The sequence below is a fragment of the Impatiens glandulifera genome, chromosome 2, assembly GCF_907164915.1.
Source record: "Impatiens glandulifera chromosome 2, dImpGla2.1, whole genome shotgun sequence".
NCBI lineage: Eukaryota > Viridiplantae > Streptophyta > Magnoliopsida > Ericales > Balsaminaceae > Impatiens > Impatiens glandulifera.
This window is the reverse complement of record NC_061863.1, coordinates 6,816,114-6,837,795: the sequence shown is the minus strand read 5'-3', so window position 1 is coordinate 6,837,795 and position 21,682 is coordinate 6,816,114. Positions and strand designations below refer to the sequence as shown.

The window sequence follows — 21,682 nt, the reverse complement described above, 5'->3', positions numbered from 1 at the left end:
TTTGATGTCGTGCAAAATAACATTTGAGAAAAAGATAAGTTGCGGTTACATGTTTGCAGGAGTCTATGGTTTTTTGAGATTCTTCAAAATCCTTCAAAAGTGACAATGAGAAAAAACATGTGGAAAAAGGATTTTGAAGAATCTAAAAATTATAGTAATATGAAAAAGCAAATTGGCTAGGTTAAGCTCTCATGGTCACTTTCAGGGCAGGCTTGATTCTTTCCCACCTTTCACATCTACTAATAAGATCGTTGAATAGAGATTTTGCATTTCAACCTCACAATGGTTATAGACTTGTCTATTTTCCCTTTTTATAGAAGTATAAATATCACTTTTGTTATTTCCCCCCCCCCCCCCCCCCCCCAAAAAAAATATCACTTTTGTTAAACACCAAGCCTACTAAAATTGTGATATTTATTGGAAAACTCTAAAGAATATCATCCACCACACAGTTTCATTTCTCTAATATCCCTTATCATCAAAGCCTACCAACCATTCCTAATGTAAACTTGGTAAAATATAAATTTCATAAGTTTCATTTGAACATTGAAGAGCTATCTCATCATTTGAACGAAAAAATCGATAAATTATCTTGTAAACAATTTTTTTAAGAATCTCATTCAAAAGTTAATATAGATGAGATAATATTATAAAATATAAGAAAATATATATGGTTCAATTGTCATATGAGACTCGAACTTGAGTCGTTTTCACCCATTGAGGCTCGAATTTTGAATTGTGTCATATGAAACTCAAATTATCACAATTTTAACTATTGGAGGCTTTTCTCAAACGAACTAACTCGTCCGTCTTCTTACTTTAACGTAATATTTTCTTTTTATTAACTAATTTACGACATTTGTAAAAAAATAACAATTATCTATTTTTTCGATTTTTCAACTATTCCCACATTATACAACTTTTACATCATTCAAACTGCTTTCAATAGTTTAAAACACACATATCTCAAAAGACTACTCAATTTAAAATAATAATACATCCAAATTAATGGGACACAAAAAATATGTATTTGAAGTTATGTAAAATAATACCAAATCTATTTCTATTTGAATTTTCTCAAAACATGATTAGATCATACATTTTTTAGTCACTCAAACTAACTTTCAACAAATTAGGATGCATATATCTAAAAAATATACTTCATTTAAAAATAATAATTTCCAAAAATTTATATAAAAAATATCATTCATTTACAGACGTGTCAAATTAGTCGGAAATCAAAAATGATAAGTTATAATAAGAAGACGCATATTTTGTTCATTTTGGAAAAAACCTCGAATTATTAAAATTTTGATAGCTCAAGTCTCACATTACACAAATTAAAGTTTGAGTTTCATTTAATAAAAACGATCCAAGTTCGACCCCAAATAACAATTGAGCCATATATATATATTAATAAATTTGTTAATATTTTTTTTAGTTCAAATTCATATTCACTACAAAAAAATGTTCCAAGTATGTCCAATAAAAATATACAACACAACTAATGTCATGAATGATGTACACATCTCATACAAACATCATAACATTAATTACATTAAATGAACAACCCTACCAACAACAACCACACAATTCACAAAATCTTGTGGCATATATCTAAAAAGTACTATAAGTAGATGGTTTGTTATATTAAATGAAGACTTGGAAATTAAAGTGTTTAGTTTGGCCAACTAATATTGTATTTTGTTTGGGTAATCAATCCTTAAAAGCAAAAAACAATCCAAGATAGCTCAAAGTAGCAATCAAGATTTAGGTTTAGGGCTTTCGTTCACACACTTTTTAAAATACGTGAACACATGGATTTAAAAGATGCTAAATCCTAAAGTGACAATCTTGTCGCTGTCAAAATTATGTATATTGAGATGATCAAATAAACACTTAACATGAACATAATATGGAGAGCTCTAGTACACTTAATATGAACATTAAGAACATAATATGAAGCTATGACACATTTTCTAATTAGTGCATGTTTATTTGGAAATATTGAGTTTGAATAGAAAAATAATTTATACATAATTAAAATATATTTAAGAATACTATTTTATCTAAATAATTTTTATTTTATTTTTTTGGCCCAAACACAAATTTAACTCCGGATTCTAGATGTTTCCAAATTGGGCCACATCTTTATGAAATCACTCTAAGCTCCCTAACTTTGAAGAAATATTTTTTTTGGGTAAACTTTGAAAAAGATTATGGACCATGGATGTGTACAAATAACAAATAATAAAAATATGATAGATTTCACATGAATTTTGTTTTGTTACTTAGAATTGAGATAATTACTTTGAGACTCCTTCCATATATAATTACACAATATTCACTTATTCAATAAAATGGTAAACATTTTGTAATAATATTTCATCTTTAATATTATAGTATATTAATACTATTGTAATGTGATTTTTTAATAACAAAAATACTGACAGTATACATCATAGTTTGAGAACTTACAATCTTATTTAATTTAACCTAATTTAAGTTAAAAAGAATTATAATTAAAAGGGAGTGTTCCATAAATAAAAAGAAAACTATATTAAAAAACAAGGTTTTCAAAGTGACCTAATTTTGGACCATACCTGTTTGTAAGTTTCCTACTCACTTTTCAAACAAAAAAAAATCATTTTATTCTTTTCTAATACAATTATGAACTTAATGATTTGTTTCAATGTCTTCAAACTTTTTAACATTAATTTTTTATATTGCTGGTTGATAAATATTTTGTTTTCATTATTAATTTTCAAAAGAGTTATAGTTTAGGAAATTGGAGAGTGAATGATGTGGTATCAAGTTGTTGTTAGCTGGAAAAATGAAAAAAGTGTGAGAAAAGATAAAAAATATAATCTCTTTTTATTTTATTTGTCAATCAGATTGCGCACGTCATTCACTCAGGTGAGGATTTTTAAAATGAATGTTTTGTTCCCTCCCTGTGAAGGAAAGAGGGATCACCCCGTAAAGAAGATCTTATCCTCATATTCACTCGTCTAAATTTTATCTCTCAATCATTTCTCTATTTTTTAAATAATTAATTAAAATGTATTTAGAGTATATTGATGTGATATTAGACTTAAACTATTATTATTTATATTATATTGTATTTTTAAACAAATAAAAAGTTATTTCTTTAATATTTAACATTGAAGGTTGAACTGTTTTTCTTAAATATATCAATATTATTAACAATAATATTTATACGTTTATGGGAAGAAAGTGGATGGTCAAAATAATCAAACTTGATAATTTAATTTTTCTCTAGAATAATTCAACTTGATACATTCAAAGAAGAAAAGTACCAAAGAAAAGGTGTATGTATAGTTATGTTGGTGGATGGGTCTTACTCCTTAAGAAATAGATATTTTTTTAGTGATGTTGATGTGTATGTTCTTCAAATATAATTGTTTTTTCTTTCATTTAATTTATAATAATGATATAAATTGATGTTAAAATCTGCTTTTAAAATATAATTATAAAAGAAGATTCATATGTAAACTGTACCCTGTTGATATTTTTAACCATTATAACCTATTTTTTCTGTCTTTAACAAAAAGAAAACATTGTAATTATGAGATAATAATATCAAACATGAATTTTTAGATATTTTTTTATGATGGGCAAGGAATCAGGAATAAATCAATTAATTAAATAAATAAATGAATGAGAGAGACATCATTAAAATAGATTCTGACCATTCAGAAAACGGTTGACACGTTTTTGCTGAATACACCGCATAGCTGTCTTTCTAGAATTATTATTTTAAAATTTAGTAAATTTGTTGGTTTATGCCATATTTTTTTTTATTATTTATATTCGTTTTCCTTTTCAAGTGTTAATATTTTTATATAATAATAATATTTTTGAAAAAGATTTATATATTTAAAATAATAAAAATTGTTTAAACACATAAATAAATTATGATATTAAAAAATATAATAAAAACATTACTCAATAGATAAAAATAATAATACTAACATTAAAAAGATTAAATTATCTCCATCCAATTTATAATTTAATTTTATATTCAAATAAAATTCTGCATAAATAATATTTTCAGCAAAACATTCCAAACAATATATCATAAGTATAATATCTTTAGATTTAGGTTTAGTTTGATTGATACTATTAATTAAACGCTTAAATAAGTTTGAGATATATAGTATTCAACTTTAAGTGCATTTTATATGATTAATTATTTCATCTTATCATTTTTTTGCTCTAGATTATTCGCTAAATGTTGAAGGTTTTTTTAATTTTATTTATTAATGTAAAAACTTACTAAGCATTCATGTATTATTTGAAATTACAAGCTGAATTAAATTTAAAATTGATTTTGAATAAAGTAATGAATAAATAACTATTAGAGCATGATTAATGATTGATTAAATCATTGAAAAAATCCCTTTTCTCTTGCATCTTGAAATGTTTTTTTCAAAAATAGCAAGATGAATCTTAATTATTTGGATTGTTGCACATAAAAATAATGATTTTTTTTACTTTCTTTGATAGAGACCTAATTGTTATGACTGGTATTAAAATTATATATATGGTTCTTAATAGAATTTGAAAAGTGAAGATACATTTTATTCGTTTTAATATAGGAAGTTAATTCGATTTCCAAAGTTATAATTTCTTACTATAACTTAAAATGTTATTAATAAATTTTACTAATGTAAAATAATTTTATTTATTTATTTGATTCATTCAAAGGTTCATACTCACTTATATGCAATGCATGTATTAATAATGTGAAGTTGACCCAACAACACTTTTAGTTAATTTTGATATATTAATGTTTCATATGTATTATATCTTGTCATGGAAATATTTTTAATTCTTAAAACAATTGTTTGACTTTTGAAATCTCAATGGTTGTTGAATTTGTGTTATTTTTTACCTTAAAAAAATAAATTATGATCATTAATGTAAAATTCATTGAGAGTAATTCAATTATATATATTTTTAATAAACAAAGATATATGTGTTTTATATTAGCAGTATTAGTAGTTAATTGGGTATGTTTTGTTCGAGTTTTTTTTAACAAAATATGTATTTAAAAAAATAATTCGGTTATACTAAATTCAATATCTATTAAAATCATAATTTACCCTATATCCATATGGTTAGGTTTGGTTAATTCAAATACTTATATATTTTTTTTCTAAAAAATAAACATTAAATTTATTAACATTTTTCAAATTTATACATAAAAAATCTAATTTATTATAACATTTTATTTTTCAAGCATTTAAAACAATTAAATATAATGTTATCAACTGTTTAGAGGCATAATTATTTGGTTAGGAATTATAAGAGTGATGCACATGTATTAGATTAAAAATAGTTTGGGTTTAATGGTTAAATTTATTATTCGATTAATTTGTCCACACTTGTTTATAATACTTATTAAGGAATTATTTGAAAATAATCTTGTTTGATTATAAATAAATTATTTGGATCAAATATCAGAATATTTTAGTTTGAAAATAATCTTGTTTGATTATAAATAAATTATTTGGATCAAATATCAGAATATTTTAGTATGTATTTTTAAATGGTATTAAGAGTAATCAAATATTTTGTATTTTAATTAATATATTGATTTTTTTCTATATTGTTTTTGTTTTAAGAATTGATGAAATGTTACATTATTTGAATTAATCAAAATAAATCAACCAAACAAATAGTTATATAAATTTATTATAAGATAATTAATTTCTATTTTCAATGTTGACCGGAGTTTAGTTAGAAATGGTCAAAAACAAAAATGTAATAAAATAAGGATATGTTTATAGTCTGCTGCATATAATTAATTTAAAAAACAATTTATATATTTTATATTTTTTTAAATAATAATTTATTTAAAAAAAGTTAACCACTCTATACTCATAAATACTTAGACTCTATTTCAACTACCCTAATTTAGAATATAATTATTATTTATATAATAACTTAAATTCCAAAAATCACATTAGAACCCAACTTTGAATATATTAAATACAAAGATTTGAATTAAAATTGTATTAATATTAAATTTCCAATTTTATTAAAAGGACTAATTTAAAATAAATTTAGCATGATTTTATCATAATATCACTGTAGACACGTAAAAATAAATATCTAGTTGGATTTCTGAATTATGATTATATTATTTACTATATAAGAATTTAGATTATAATTTGATTTTCTTGCTTCCTTATAAATATAAAATTTCTTTTGAATTCGTATCTAAAATTAAATTAAAATCCAAATTATTTTTAAATTAACTCATTAATTCTAATTTCTTTTCCTAACATTGGTTTGATATACAGTTAATTAAATAGATTAATTTAAATAAAATTATTTTCATGATCAAAATATTAAATTATTTCTATTTTATTTTATAAAATTTAAATATTAAACAAAAAAAATATCTTAATTATTTATTTTTTTAAGCTTCCAAAAAAATAATATTTAATAAAAAATAACTTAAAAAACACATTTTAATATGTTAAATTATCAAATTAGGGTGAAACTTCACTTTCAATCCTTATAATTTGAGTCTCTTTATTTTTAATTATACCAAACTAAATTTTAATCTTTAACTATCTATGTCAATATTTTAACTATAGAATTATGATTATCTAATTTTAAATAATTGGTAGTCAAAACCTAAAATTTTATGAAAATTTGATAGTTAAATTAATAATAATATTTATTTATTTATAAATATAAAATAGATGTAGATAAGGAATGAATTGAATTTGAAATAATTTGAACAAGATCCCTAAATTTTATTTGTCAAACCTATTTTAACATTTTAATTGATAAATTATTTAATTTAATTAATAAAAAAACATTTAAAAAATTATTTAAATAAGTCTTATCCAATAAAAAAAAAGAGAAATGACGGGATACAAAATTTGAAATAAAAAATGAGAGAGGAAGTCTTATAGTTTTTTTTGCACTAAATTGAAGTAAAAACAATCATATAGTTTCAAAAACTAAATTTTACAAAAATGGTGTAAAAATAATGGTCTAATTTTAAGGACTAGGTTTACATATTGTGAAAACAATCACCTAAATTTCGAGAACTATGTTTTACATTAGAGTGTAAATGATCACCTAATTTCGAGAACTAAGTTTTACATCGGATTGAAAACGATCACCTAGTTTCGAAAATTCACCGGAGTAAAAATAATCACCTAGTTTCGTGAACTAAGTTTTACATCAAAGTGAAAATGATCACATAATTGCGAAAATTAATTTTTATATCAGATTGAAAATAATCACCTAGTTACGAAACAATCTGATTAACTGAAAAGATTTATCTTTATCTTTTTTCATACTTTTTCATTTTTAACTTGATCACATATCGAACTCTCTCCCAAATTCCCTTTTTTATATCCTTAAAACTTAAATAGTAAAAAGAATTAAGTAATATTTAATATCTAAATATTTTATAATCCCAATTATTTTATTATTTATTGTGTCTCTCTCTATCCATTCATCCATCATCATCTTCTTCTTCGTCGTCTTTCTCTTTCTCTCTCTAGTCCATGACCGTGTGCTTCAAGAAAAACCAGAAAACAGGCATGCAAATGTGAAAGCTTTTCCCTATACAAAATACAGCTATTAATATTGGAGTTCTTCATTCTCTCTCTCTCTCTCTCTTTCTATCTACCCTTTTCTCTCTTTCAAATCAATTGACGATTTCTTGAATCATTTCGCCTTTTTTATTGATGCCATTTGATGGGTTCTGTATTTTCCTTTCTCCCAACGCGAAAAACCATTCCAACCACCTCGATTACACAAATGGGTATCGGAGATTTACCGGAGGGTTGCGTAGCAGCGGTGTTATCGCATCTTGATCCGCCAGATATATGTCGACTCGCAACTCTAAATCGAGCTTTCTACGGTGCTTCATCTGCTGATTTCGTTTGGGAATCGAAATTGCCTGTTAATTATGAATTACTTATCGATAGGGTTTTTGATAATCCTCCGTTAGGGTTGTGTATGAGAGATATCTATTCATTGCTTTGTCGGAAGAATGATATTGATGATGGAACGAAGGTAATTTTGACCTGATTTTGATTCGTAGTTTTTGTTATTGTTATCTCAAATTGATTGCCGGGTGTTTAATTTTGAGTGTAGAAAGTTTGGCTGGATAAAGTCACTGGAAAGACTTGTTTATCAATTTCTTCAGATGGGTTGTCAATGACTGGAATAGGTGATCGGAGATATTGGAATCGGATATCAACTGATGAATCTAGGTTAGATTTTCATTCCTTGTTCCTTTTTGATATTGTATTTTGTTGATTCAATCACCTGGATTTCTTGCCTTCAACCTGTTTGATGTTTTGCTTGACTAGATGTTGTGTTTAATATGCATATTCTCAATCTTGGAATATTGGGGACTTCAATTAATGAGTTATAAGAGACAATTTCATGATCATTAGGTGAATTAGGAATAGTGAATTCAAACCATTTTCTATGTGTTTATGATCATTTAGAATATTGTTTATGGTTGATTATCATGTTTACACGCCATACCCTTTGAAACAAGTGTGTTTTCATCTTGATATTCCTAGTACAAGTTAAAACAACCTCTTATTATATACCCAACACGAGGATAACCTTTATTTTAGACGGGGTTTTTTGAAATATGTTTTTCATCTTGCCGTTCATAGTTCATAGTTCAAGTTAAAACAATCTCTCGCGGATTTGATTCTCATTAAGAATGTCTTGATTGAAGTAATTGTCGTGCTCGCAACCTTGGTTTTAAGAAGAAAAAAAACTCTCATATACCCAACATGGATAACATTTTTCTTAGACCGGGTTTTTTTCGGAATGTGTTTTTCATCTTGATATTCATAGTACAAGTTGAAAAACAAACTCTCGTCATGTACGATTCACACTAAGAATGCCCTAATTGAATTAGGAATAAACCTTGGTTTCGTGTCTAAGGGTTACCTCCCACATCAATTAGATGCTACTTCTATTATGACTAAGGGTTTACTACTCTGAGGTCTCGTGTTTGATTCTTATTCAAATCATCTGTGGATTAAGTGAGAGTCATGAACTATGGGTTGTTGTGTTTGTCTCCTCCAAGAGATTAGTCCAGATCCAAAGACCTTGATAAACAACAAAAGAAGAAAAAAGACAATCTCTTATGATCAAATGTGTTTGTTTGTTTGCCTTTCAATTATAGGTTTGGGAAAATTGCTTACCTTCAACAAACATGGTGGCTAGAAGTAGACGGAGAAGTGGACTTCCCATTCCCACCCGGAACCTACAGTCTATTCTTTCGACTTCAATTGGGATATAGCTCGAAGAGATTTGGTCGAAAGATATGCAACGATCAACATGTTCACGGGTGGGACATAAAACCTGTTCAATTCAAATTATCAACATCTGCAGGTCAGGAAGCCATTTCACATGTATTCTTTGGAGAAACCGGAAAATGGATTCACCATCACGTGGGTGATTTTGTTATCGACGGTTCTAGTGAAAAGACAAAGATCAGATTCTCGATGACTCAAATCGATTGTACACATACAAAAGGCGGGCTTTGTATAGATTCTGTTGCAATTTACCCTAAGGAGATTGAAGAAAGGTTGAAGCATTGATTTTTTTTTTTTTTTGAGATTTTGCTTCTGTTAAATCCTTTTTCATAGGTATTAGGAATCAAGAGGTGGTGGAGAGAGGCATAGCTTTTTTTTATATATGCAAACTCTGAAATTAGGTTAAGGAAACATAATATGTTTCTTTTGTGTGTCTTTTTTTTTGTTCTTATTTGGGATTTGGAGGATATTAGGTTCTTTAAGTGTCTGTTTGGGTATAGGTTTTTGTCAACTTTATCTGAATATAATGGATTTACATTGGCATAAACTTGAAGTTGAATATTTAAAATATCTGTTTAGATATTTGAAAAGTAATCAATTTTTGTTTTTCTCTTTTGCTTTTATTTGTGATTGTAAATGATATTATGATAAAATACTTGTTAAATCAGAGATTAGGGTTTTGAAGGGCTGGATAATTAGGTCTCATCCAATTGAACTTAAAATAGTTTCTAAAAGAATAAAAATTAAAGGAAAAAACTATACTTGAAAGAAAAAGCACTAAATAATATACATAAAATTTATCTTTTCACATGTTCAATATTCTCAATGCTTCACCTTTGCAAAAGGAACCAATTATGAAATGTATTAGGACCTTTCTTTTACTAATAAAGGTCATGTTCTAATAAGATTGACATCACTTCAAATATTATAATACTTCTTTTAACTTTTCAAAATATTTGAAATTTTTTTTTTTTTTTTTATAAAAAGCTAACACGACCTCACACTACATCGAACCGAAACTCTAAAAGTACTTAAAATGACTTTTGGAATTGTTAAGAGTCATCATGCACTTGCTCACACTTTGCCAAATAGAATAAGAGAATGAACAATTACATACCACATGATACCAATACAAAAAAAAATATTTGACATTATCATTTGTTATTAATCTTTTTTGAAATGTCAATTATAAGATAAATTGATTTCTTGGGACCACATTTTATGACTACACAACTTTTCACTAAAGAATCTCAATACATTGGTCTCTAAGTAAATCACACACCCTTTTTTTTAATAAATGAACATTTTTTTCTCAACTTTTCCAATTCATAAACCAATTTCATTGCTTTCAAGTCTATCTTCTCCACTATTCTTCTTACTTCTCTTATGCTCTATAAAATCAATCAATTTTGCATATTTACCGGTGGGCTGTTTTTGCATTAATTGATTTGGTACCCGAATACCTATTCGAGTATGCTGGCTCATCCCCGATCAAATAACATAATTAGTGGTTTAATTAGCAATATCGAAGATTTGAATTGATGTTCTTTTTCTCTTTAATTGCATTGATTTATACAAAAGATTTGATTTAATCTAACTATAAAAATCTGTCTTCAAAATAATACTTTTCAAATCACTAATTGCCAAAACCAAGTTACTTCCCCATCGCTAATTTTGAACTCAAGCAATTTCCAAGCAAGTATGCTCATCTTAAGTTGAGATCTGGTTCCTAATACTATTAGCAGGGGAATCTTAGACTTTCTAAATGATAAATCTAAAAGTTGATTTTTATTTCAAAATTTACTTCTTTTTTTTTTTTTTAGTTTTGCTCCTTTTATGCCATCCTTTTGTTTTAAAAAATTAAGTTTCATATATATGATCTATTCTTCGAAACATTATCAATCATTCATACATGATACATCTGTTTCCAGAAGAACAAAATAAGAGAAATTTTCAAAGGAGTTTAAGGATTTGATAGTATTATTTTTCTTCAAACTTTCGGATCAATTAAGAAGAAGGAACGAAACTATCTCGAGATTATTGAAATTTAATTTTTGTATTTTTAATTTTTCTTCACCTTCTTTTTCCTGCAAAATGGTTTAAAAATGTTTTTTTTTATTCCACTATCAATTTCAATAAAAGGTTGATTTATAAAAAATAAAAAAAATTAAGTCTCATCAAAATAGAGATTAGGTTAGCTTTCCTTTACTGATGGCAATCAAGATTTGTCATTAAACTTTTTAGTTTACTGAGTTTTATTATATCACATAAAATCAAATATACTTAAATAAATGATGCATAATAAGGGGTCAACAAATTGGTCCATAAAATTTAAATTACCAAAAGCTGTACATAAGAGAGAAAAATCACAACACATTACAATAAAAAGGAGAAGAAATACATAATAATAAATTGTTGTTAGTATTCTTCCACCCCAACTGTTAACTATGTCAAATACTACTAAATTATTATTACATAATCGAACACTTCTCCTTCGTTTGTTTCGGTTCTGGCCTTGTAGGCACCACCTGTGGATTCCTCGCACTGCTTCTCGGAACCTGCATTATAATAAAATTGAAGTTCAATTATAAAGCCGTCTCCCTTTACTATATACTAAGATAAGGTTGTCCCTATTGCAACTATTGTGGAAATGCATAGGGAAAAACATGGTTCTATCATTTTATTTTATTTTTTCCACTAAGATTTATTCTCTGGAGTAGGTTAACATGACCCCTATTAAAAATGCATTCTAGTGAAAATTGAACCTGATCATTGATTCACTTGCATTTAAGGGGAAAATGATCGGTTTTGGTAGTGTTTCATGACGGTTCAATGTGTATGGATTTGGAAATTTGCGATGGAGAAGACTCACATGTATTGGCTTCTTTGGAGGAGGTTAGCCCAACATCTTACATTGATAACTCCATTTCAATCAATGTATTTTTAGTGGGAAATCGAGTTCAAGAATTTACCCTTTTGTAAGAAATTCATTGGCGGATGGACAGCTTTCAATTGGAGTGACAAAGGAAGAAAGAGATTGGTCGTGTAATAAGAACGTTTGGATGGAAAGAAACAATTGCATCTTCGATGAGGTTTTGAGAAAAAGGCACGCAAATGTAAGTTTGTCACGTGCTTTTTTCCTTAATATTGGAGTTCGGGTGTTTTTCCTATGTTTCTTATCTGGTTGTTGTATTTCTAAGGTTGGCACAAGCTTGGTGTTGATAATAATTTTCTAATTAAGTTTTTTATAAGAACATCAAGCCTATGGATTTGGACAAAAGAATAATATCACATCTTATATACTAAAAAAGTTCATTTTGTTTCCTGAACTTATAGAAATTGCTCAAATTACTTTTTGGTTATGGATATGCATTTTAAAAAGAAAAACAATTGAGATTAAGGAGCATAAAAGATAATGTCTAGACCATTTAAAAAATTCAAATGAGTTAACAAAAAATTGACGATGAAAAGTAATTTGAGCCGTTTTTAAAAGTTGCAAAACAAGCAAATCGTGTTTTTGATGCAAGTTGAGGAAACAAAATGATGAACTTTTATCCTATATTTTATAACCTCTTTGATGTAATTTTGAAACAGATTCTCAAAGGCAGATTCACAGAGATACAAGCAAAATGAAATGAATCTGACCTGTGGTCCTGTAATCAACCTTGAACTGTTGGTACTAACAGTTTGTTGTGGTTGCTGCACGTTTCGCGGTTGCTGTTGCTGCTCAAACTCTTGCTGTTGAAGAGCTATTGCCAACTGCAGATCGGAGCTGCAGATTAAGAAAATAATAAGGATCATGACCAAGAAAAAATTATCCATACCAATCAAGAAAAAATATCACAATATAATCTGGATATTGACCACCACAAATCAATCTTATACCAAACAGGAAAAAAAAAGGATCTTTATTTTCCAGATAAAATATCAGTTTCCAAATAGACTCAATATATTGTGAAAAAGACAATGGAGTCCCCTTCCGCATGTGGAAAGCAAATCAGATGGGGGTTCCTCTATAACAAAAGAGACAATATCGTGGGGATTCTAAATTTTGAAGATACCGGAAGCATTCATCAATAAATTCACCTAGAAATAGCAGTTATTTGCAATATAGAAATAACTAATACGGACCATAATCCCCATTTACTATCAAGCAGTCAAGGAAAAGGACAAATTACTGCATCATTTAAAATTTTCATACCAAATATAACAAATCTATTTATAATAATACAATAAACCACAAAAGAGTCCACAGATTTAGAAATCCATTACTTGAAACTTGAATTATCTTGCGCCGACGTGTCAATGCTGGCAAGATAGTCCTGAAGCGCACAATAACTTAATTAGTTCCTTAAACAGAACAAAAAAAATAAAAAAAAAAAGCTGAAAGAAGGACAACGCACAGTTGTATTGGTCACTGCATTTTGTTCATCCCATATACTGCCAGTACGATCTTCAATTCTGAATTCTTTGAAATCACCTGTCATGAAGACTGTATTCCCATTGACCTGAAGAATTCCGATGCAAAATAAACCCCATGAAACAGAAGTTACCAGACTATTCTTTTTTCTTTTGCAATAATTCACCAAAAGGTTCACTCTACAAGATCTACTCTAATACTTGAACAGAGTTCACTCAGGATATATGTGTTAGGGTTAATATTGTTAGTTGGTACTATAAATAGTGACCCTAAGCCAACCGAGATCCAAGGGCCAAGAAGTAATACAAATGGACGGTTGAGATGAAGGGAACTGAACTCTATTTTTCTCATCTTCTTCAATATTTCTTACCCTAATATTTTCTCATGCATCAGAAAGGCTTTCCCAGTTCAGTGTCATGTTGGAGTTTTGATTATCTAGAGCTGCTACATACCCAATATTTCAGAAATTCCTAAATTGCCCAAAGGGAGATGAAGGATAAAGTTTCGCTATCACATGAACTATTAGATAGAAGATGAAAAAATCTTACCTCATTTAGCTTTTCCCAGACCAGATCAGGCTGATTTATATATCCCTGGTCAGTCGCCAAAATGTAAAGTTGGCCATCAAACTGCAAATTGGGAAAAGGAAAAAAGAAGACATGGTTAAACAACCACACGAGAACTTTCAAGGTTAGAAACACTTATAACTTATGTTTCTATATCGGGATATTTGAAAACTTAGTCAGAGACAAATTAATTTTTTGTTGTTGTTTCTCATCTAGATCAGATCCAGATACAAAAACATAAATTTTTAATGTTTCAACATGGGGACAATATTGCAGTTCTCTTCAAGTAACCACCCAACATACAATAATAGATAATAACTTAAAACCAACCTTGAACATTGTGTTGAAGTGATTATTGCGGAAAAATACGCTGAGTTCTCGTTGTTTCAGTCCCTCTTGTAGAAAAAATAGGCTAGAGAATAACATAGAAGAAAAAAAATTAAGAAAACTAGATTCAGTACCTAATATGGAACAAAAGTTGATTGAACTTCACAAAAGCAAGTACTTGCATACCCAAATATTGTTAACTGACTGGCATTGCTGTCAAGAAAATTCCTTATCAGATCTCCTGTAGGGAAAACAAAATTAGCAATCTATATAATTCCCAACTACATAATCATTAAATAGAATGACTCTGACCTTGTTTAGTAGTAATTTTATTCATCGAACTTCCCTTATTATCATCATCATCTCCTGTACTTTTCTCAACTTGTTCTGCAAGAACCACCTCGCCTTCATAGATAGGTTCTCGATCTTGATGAATTGTCACTGCGGAGTCCATTCGTTCCTCTCCTTCATATATAGGCTCGCTATTATCAACGCTAGAAGCAACAACGTTAGGTAGTTCAATATGTTGACTTTTATCGCCCAATGAATCTAAATCAGCATATGCTACAGGTGTAGATAACTCGGTTGCTTCAAGTTTGTTTTGGCCATTTGAAATAATATGTCCATCTCTATATGATTCGAGTATATGCTGTTCATCTTTAGATGCAGGGTCTTCTATATCAGAGGTAGATGGGAATTCACCAGCAGATTCCATATTCTCTCTCTGAACCAAATTGTTAATCCTGTCTGTCACAACTATATCTTTGGATTCTTCACATGTAACTGTTTTCTCAGAAGAAGATACTGAAATGCTGTTTTCCTGGTCAGTTTTGGTAGAAACGGGTTCTCCACAAGTTGTTTCTTGACTAATGACCTGATCATTGGAATTGCTGAATGCATTGTGATCTCCTGTTATTTGAGACTCTTTGTTTTCATTATCAACAAGTCCCAGTTCTTCTGTTAGAACAGAAGTGTCAGACGTGTCCAAACATACACTTCCATTAAAGCCATTGGCTAAATCTTTAATATCATCTGAAGGAACCTGCAATTCACCCTCTGATAGTTTCAAGACTCCCAATTTCTCTGGTTTTTCATCCATATCACCTTTTGTTGTGTGGCAATCAGGGGCACACTGAGGAGAATCATCAAAAGATATGCCTCTAGAAAGGGATGGTGAAGGAACTCCAAGAGTTGCAGCTGTTGCAGCGGCAAAATCAACTGAATCGCCTTCATAACTGTTTTCATGCTCTTGCTTTCGTGTCTCGAGGGAGACAAGCTCCTCCATTAGAGTATTATAGGACTTCGACCCAATTGCATTTGCAGTATCGATATCCTGGGATGCACAAGGAGATGGAAAAATATCAATTATATCCAGTATAACCCATAAGATACTGAAGGATGTGGCTACTTTGAACCAGAATAGAGTCATCTAAAAATATTATATACAGATGATCTTAAGCATAGATGGGCAGAAGATATCAAACAAACTTCACTACATGAGGAACTAAATGACTCAAACAGAAGAGCCAAGACACCCGGATTTCTTTCTAAGGATAAGAATAAGGCCTTGTTTCTAGGGTTATTTGAATAACCAAGTGGTTATTTCTAAATACCCTTGCTTGATGTAAGTTCTGGAATAATAGATTATATCTATATTTTTTATTAATTTTAAAGAAGAGATTTATTATCGCCTTTTGCGTGTCCTCAAATTAAAAGGAGAAAATTCTCACAATTTATGGCCTACAATACAATCAGTTATATTAATAGGTAAATGCTCTTTTTCCATTATGGATAGCAATAGTATGCCCAATCATCGTGGGTATAATGGTAGATGCTCGGGACCAAGTTACTATTATTTCTTTTTCCGATTTTGCGTTAAGCTTATCTATTTTTTAATAAATGCTGTCACAAAAAGGTTATTTTTTAGTGATAGTGTCGCAGTTTACAGCCCCCAACTGCCACTAGCTTCTTGTGACAACTTTTATTCCTCAGTTATTTAACTAATCCAGCTGCTAATAACTACCACAGCTGTTTATTTAACTACTGTCACACCATCGCGTCCTAGGGTTACTAACCCTATCTCACGTATCATATTGTGGATTGAATATTGGGTTTTTTGGAGTTAGTCTCCAATAACCCACATCAAACAAGGCCTAAGAAAAATGTGTAAGAACTGGGCATCTTTTCTAAAATGGATCAGGATGGAACTGAAAATACAATGATAATAAGAAAGGTGAAAATTATAAATAGCTAAATGCACTCTGATCATTTGACCAGCTATCTTCTTTTTCAGGCAGCTTTTCTTTTTATGGTTTACCATTGCTGTTTCGCCACTCTAGGTTCCTTCTCCTTTTGTTTTTGCTTGTCTCAGACACATATCAACTTGAATTGACTTAACCACTTCAATTAACCAAGAGAGCCATAAAAATGTGTTTGATAACAGTATTTTAGCAAAACATTTGTAATTTATGCTACAATGAAAATAGATGCTATAATAGTACCATAAATAATCATAAGCATAATAGACCTTCAAGTGAATATTGGCCTTCAAACATTTTAAGAGTAAAAAAAGTTCCAAGGACCTTAAGATATTATTAGCTTTGATTAGAATATTTGGTAGCTATTCTACACATAAAAATGTAAAAGCATCATATACACCTTATAATAAATGGGTTAGTCATATTAATGATATAAAGTAAAATTGATACAATTGTTAAATCAGCAATCTGCCAATCTCTTTAACTTCATCTAAGCACAATGTAAGAAATTGATATGAAAACATCCAATATGCTTAAGCCATCTCAACTATAAGGTAAACGATCAAACCATCAATTGCAGATTATTCATTGATTTTTTTTTTCTTCAATTTAAGGAAACAATTTCTTTAGTATTTAACCTGTCGGCTATGTTTTTCCAAGATAACAATTCTACAGGATTACATTCTATTCTGTCAAGCAAACTGAAGATAATTCCACCAAAGAGGCAACCACAACTTTTTGATACGCGTGATTCAGCAGTCAGCACAATTACATGTCACAATGCTAATTAAATACCAAAGGTTGTTCAAGAGAAGGCAGTGTAAATTAATGCAAGAAAAATGAGGGGAAATTCCTAGAACAGGAAGGTTGACATTTTATTCAATTTGAACTAGACAGCTGAGCCAATCATTGTAAGAAAACCCTAGAGCTTGTTCGATGTAGATTTTTTTGGGGAAAAACATGTTTAATCATAGAGTATATTATTTGGATTAAATTGCTAAGACATTCTTTGAATGGGGTAATTTGGTATGTTGGTGGATGATTTGAAGGATTTTGATTGATGATGGGATAAGGATAAATCCAAATAATGCTCCATCAAACAAGGCCCTGATCTCCAGCTATATCAAATTGATCCAAGGTATCAAAAAGAGCTCATCCTTGAAAATAAAAATAAAAACCTAGAAAGCATAACACCATTACACAAACTAGATAGAGGATTAATCAATTATCTTCTGTATAGGAGGAAGAAAACATGAGAAAAATAGAACACAAACACATGCAATAGGAACTCTATAACTCAAGGGAACTGAATATAGATATATTACATGAATATTCCAAAGTCTACAACTAAAATCATAAACTGGGAAAGTAGATAAGTACGAGCATGGAACACAATTGTTTTCCATAAAAGTGTATCATTTACATACTGATTCAAAGAGGAAGGAACATTCACAAACCTGTGGATCAACTATCCATCCATGATATAGTGGAATATCCAACAGATCAAATATCGTGCACTCACGTGTAAACTCAAAATCATCTATCCTGCAGAGAACAAGATCAAATAGGTGTTATAATAATCCAATTTACCAACAGAGAAGAAGCAAAAAGACTAAAAACAAGTTATTACACCACACCTTCTGAATTTTGTATTTACATCGATTCCAGTTGCCAGTAAAGGAAGTAGATCAATAGCATCAGCAATATTTTGCTGTTGATTTTCAAGAAACCCCATGTCTTTATTCTACAACACAACTTTAAAATATCAATCATACAGTCGGTAATTAAATAAATGCAGAAGATACAATCACATAAGGGAACAAGATAGAAAGAACAAACCAAACAAGTCTTACATTAACATTACTGTTTGAATCAATTAAACGTTCAGCAACTAGAGAAAGTAACTTCTCCTGTGATACTTCAGCAACATCAGGACTCAATGTTAAGTTGTTCTTTAGCAACAAAACATTACCTATATGAAATAATAAAAACCATAACTTAAATATTTCACTAATTCATTGATTCGAATCGATAATATAAGATGAATTCATGATTAATAGACAAGGAATACACGAAAAGCCCTAGAAAAGCGGAGTGAAAGAAAAAGAGCCATTACAAATAGCGAGAAGAGGACAAGGTCCGTTTTCGTTTTGAAGAATGATCGGAGTAGTACGTCCAAGGAACTTGATAACCTTAGTTCTGTACATCATTTCCTTGGGAAACACATCTCTTTGATCCTCCTCAGACGCCATTAACAGCAGCTGGAAGTTGATTGAAACGTTGACAATAGTTTGATAGTGAATGGAATCCACAGAGAGATTTAGAGAGAGATTGGGAGAGAGATCAGAAAGACGTTGGAAATCTACAAGACCGTATACAAGGAAGCAGAGATGTGTTTGTTTCAGCGTCAAGAAGAACTGACAATTTTTATTTTTTTTTTTTAATGTTCTTGTTTTTGTCGTAATCACTTTTAAAAATGATTTACAGAAAAAAAAATGAATATATCTTCTTATATTTTTCTTCTTTGTTAAGTTTTACAAAAATAAATATAAATATAAATTTGACCAAAATTTGTTTTTTAAGTAAATAATATAAAAACGATCAAATTAAATAAGGGCGTGGAGCTTTTGTCAAAATGAAAACAATCAAAATTCAAACATAAACATAAATGAGATGGAATTTAAATTCCTTACCATAAATGTACAGAAAATATATTTTAAATATTTAAGGTATTAGTTTAAATAAATCAAGTAATTAAACCTTAATTAATTTATTTTTAGAGATAATAAGATTTCCAAAGTTTTTTATTTTATGAATAAACCTTGTTATAATGTATTAATGGCAATTACTTGTATTGTTTGAGTTCAGGAATCATTTCGTATAATATATTGAAAAAATTATTTTTTATATAGTTTAATATATATTAAAAAAAATCATATTATTAATAAATAAATTTAATTTTTTTTAAAACATAACAAATAAATAAATATATTGGTCATTACATTTATTTGTTTTCAACGTGATACAAATATTATCTTTGCCACATTCATGATTATCTACGTATCAAACTAAGAAAAAATAATTCTTTAACCTTACCCTTTGAATAGAAAATTGTATGACAAATTATAATTATAAGACCTTTTGAATAGAAAATTGTATGACAAATTATAATTATAAGACCGTCAAATAAATTGAGTTTAATTCTGAAATTTTTTAAAAAAAATTAATAAGTAATTCATTATAGATTTAATTTGAGGCTCTTATTGCGAATTAATTAAATTCCGGACATCTTCTTTCAAATTTTACAATCTAAGGTTATTTATTATTAAAATTATACAAAAACGAGGTTTTGTCATAAAATTTTGAACGTCGTTAATTTATTATATCTCTGTCATTTATAAATAAATAAAAGGAGACATTTCACTAATTTAATTATCGAATTCAGCGAATTGAGAGTTTTATTTTATTTATTTATGAAATCTCAATCGACCAAATAAAAAATCTCAGTTTGACTTAAGGATAACAATTTGAAACCGCTCCGCAAAAATCGAACCGAATTACCCCGTTTGAGACGGGTTTTCCCCAAAACCAAAGGGGGTGGGACGGGGATGGTATTTATGTTCCCCCGCCCCGATCTTACCCCGATTATGCTCCAAACACTATAAATCATAATTAAATTTATAAAATCATCAATATATTTATTTCTTCATTATATTTTATAAGAGTTGTAAGTTTATTTATTTATAATAATATAAAATTTCAATATATTACCATACATATTATATTAAAAAATTCGTTTAAATAATATTATTTTATAATTTTGTTTATTTTTTTAAAATATTTTATTAACGGTGTCTCGCGGTGATTCCTCGAAACCAAACAAAACCGAACGGGGCGGGAATGGTATTAAAAAAATCTCCAAAATAAAAACGGGGCGGGAATGATAAATACATTCCCCCGAACCGTCTCATTGTCATCCCTCCTAATTTGACTATTCGACTATTTAAAAACTAAACTAAATTATTTGTATGTCATCGAGATAGTTAGATGAGGTGTAACCTATTAGACATTTCACTTAAGGGCATATAAATTCTTAGCATATATAGTAATCTATGGACAATTGTCCTATTAAGTGTTTTAATTATCTTTAATGCCTTTGTGACTTCTATAACACGGTAGTTATTTTCATCTTACAAATTGTAGTTTTTTTAGACTTTTAGCTAGCTTTTTAGTCTCTTTATTCTTTTTGTGAGTCATTTGATGGTCCTCATTTTTATGTGAATGACGCAGAATTCAATTTTTCTACCTATTTTAATGATATTTATTTAGAAAAATCATATTGAAAACTCACTATAATCGTGAAAGATATAACATAAAATGCATTCATCCTTCAATATTTTTTATGGCTAGAAGTTACAATAGGTAAGAGGATTGTCATGACCAGAAATTGCCTTCATATACTTTTTTTTTAATACTTTTCGTTATAAATTTCTTATTATATATATTGTTTTAATTACTATAGATTTGTGGTAATCCAATATTTACAATTTTTATTTTATTGTAGAAGGCCTAAAAGACTTAACAAAATCTTTTGAATTTGACTTCTAATGATCTTTTAACAAATTAAAGGAAATGGAAGATTAATAAAAGTGATGTTAACTTAAAAAAAATATATAGTTAAATGATATAGGCAACGAAACCAGATCACGAATGGTCTGCCACATGTGTAAGAGAGAAAAAAATGGAAAAAAAAATTAAATTCATTTCTCG

General features: G+C 28.5%; 2 protein-coding genes across 2 annotated transcripts; one reads left to right on the top strand and one right to left on the bottom strand.

Annotated features, from left to right (window-relative positions):
- Nucleotides 1–7,547: 7,547 nt before the first annotated feature.
- LOC124925765 (F-box protein PP2-A12-like) lies at nucleotides 7,548–9,887 on the top strand. Its single transcript, XM_047465850.1, has 3 exons — nucleotides 7,548–8,070; nucleotides 8,152–8,270; nucleotides 9,209–9,887. The coding sequence occupies exons 1-3, from the start codon at nucleotides 7,750–7,752 to the stop codon at nucleotides 9,624–9,626; spliced, it is 858 nt and encodes a 285-aa protein (XP_047321806.1). The 5' UTR covers nucleotides 7,548–7,749; the 3' UTR covers nucleotides 9,627–9,887.
- Nucleotides 9,888–11,621: 1,734 nt separating this feature from the next.
- Nucleotides 11,622–19,301, bottom strand: LOC124926081 (ubiquitin carboxyl-terminal hydrolase MINDY-1-like). Its single transcript, XM_047466247.1, has 12 exons — nucleotides 19,029–19,301; nucleotides 18,766–18,884; nucleotides 18,550–18,656; nucleotides 18,370–18,457; nucleotides 14,967–15,987; nucleotides 14,841–14,895; nucleotides 14,658–14,739; nucleotides 14,310–14,390; nucleotides 13,745–13,849; nucleotides 13,614–13,663; nucleotides 12,987–13,113; nucleotides 11,622–11,899 (listed from the first exon to the last, which is right to left on the bottom strand). Exons 1-12 carry the CDS (start codon nucleotides 19,162–19,164, stop codon nucleotides 11,813–11,815), a joined length of 2,058 nt encoding a protein of 685 aa, XP_047322203.1. The 5' UTR covers nucleotides 19,165–19,301; the 3' UTR covers nucleotides 11,622–11,812.
- Between the last annotated feature and the right edge of the window lie 2,381 nt (nucleotides 19,302–21,682).

Excerpts from the sequence above, each read along its gene's own strand:
- LOC124925765 (XM_047465850.1), top strand. The coding sequence starts at position 7,750 with ATGGGTTCTGTATTTTCCTTTCTCCCAACGCGAAAAACCATTCCAACC. Across the intron at positions 8,071-8,151 it reads ATATTGATGATGGAACGAAG|AAAGTTTGGCTGGATAAAGT; the intron begins GTAATTTTGACC and ends TTTTGAGTGTAG. Across the intron at positions 8,271-9,208 it reads ATATCAACTGATGAATCTAG|GTTTGGGAAAATTGCTTACC; the intron begins GTTAGATTTTCA and ends TTTCAATTATAG.
- LOC124926081 (XM_047466247.1), bottom strand. The coding sequence starts at position 19,164 with ATGGCGTCTGAGGAGGATCAAAGAGATGTGTTTCCCAAGGAAATGATG. Across the intron at positions 18,885-19,028 it reads TTGTCCTCTTCTCGCTATTT|GTAATGTTTTGTTGCTAAAG; the intron begins GTAATGGCTCTT and ends TATTTCATATAG. Across the intron at positions 13,850-14,309 it reads TCTGGGAAAAGCTAAATGAG|GTCAATGGGAATACAGTCTT; the intron begins GTAAGATTTTTT and ends GGAATTCTTCAG.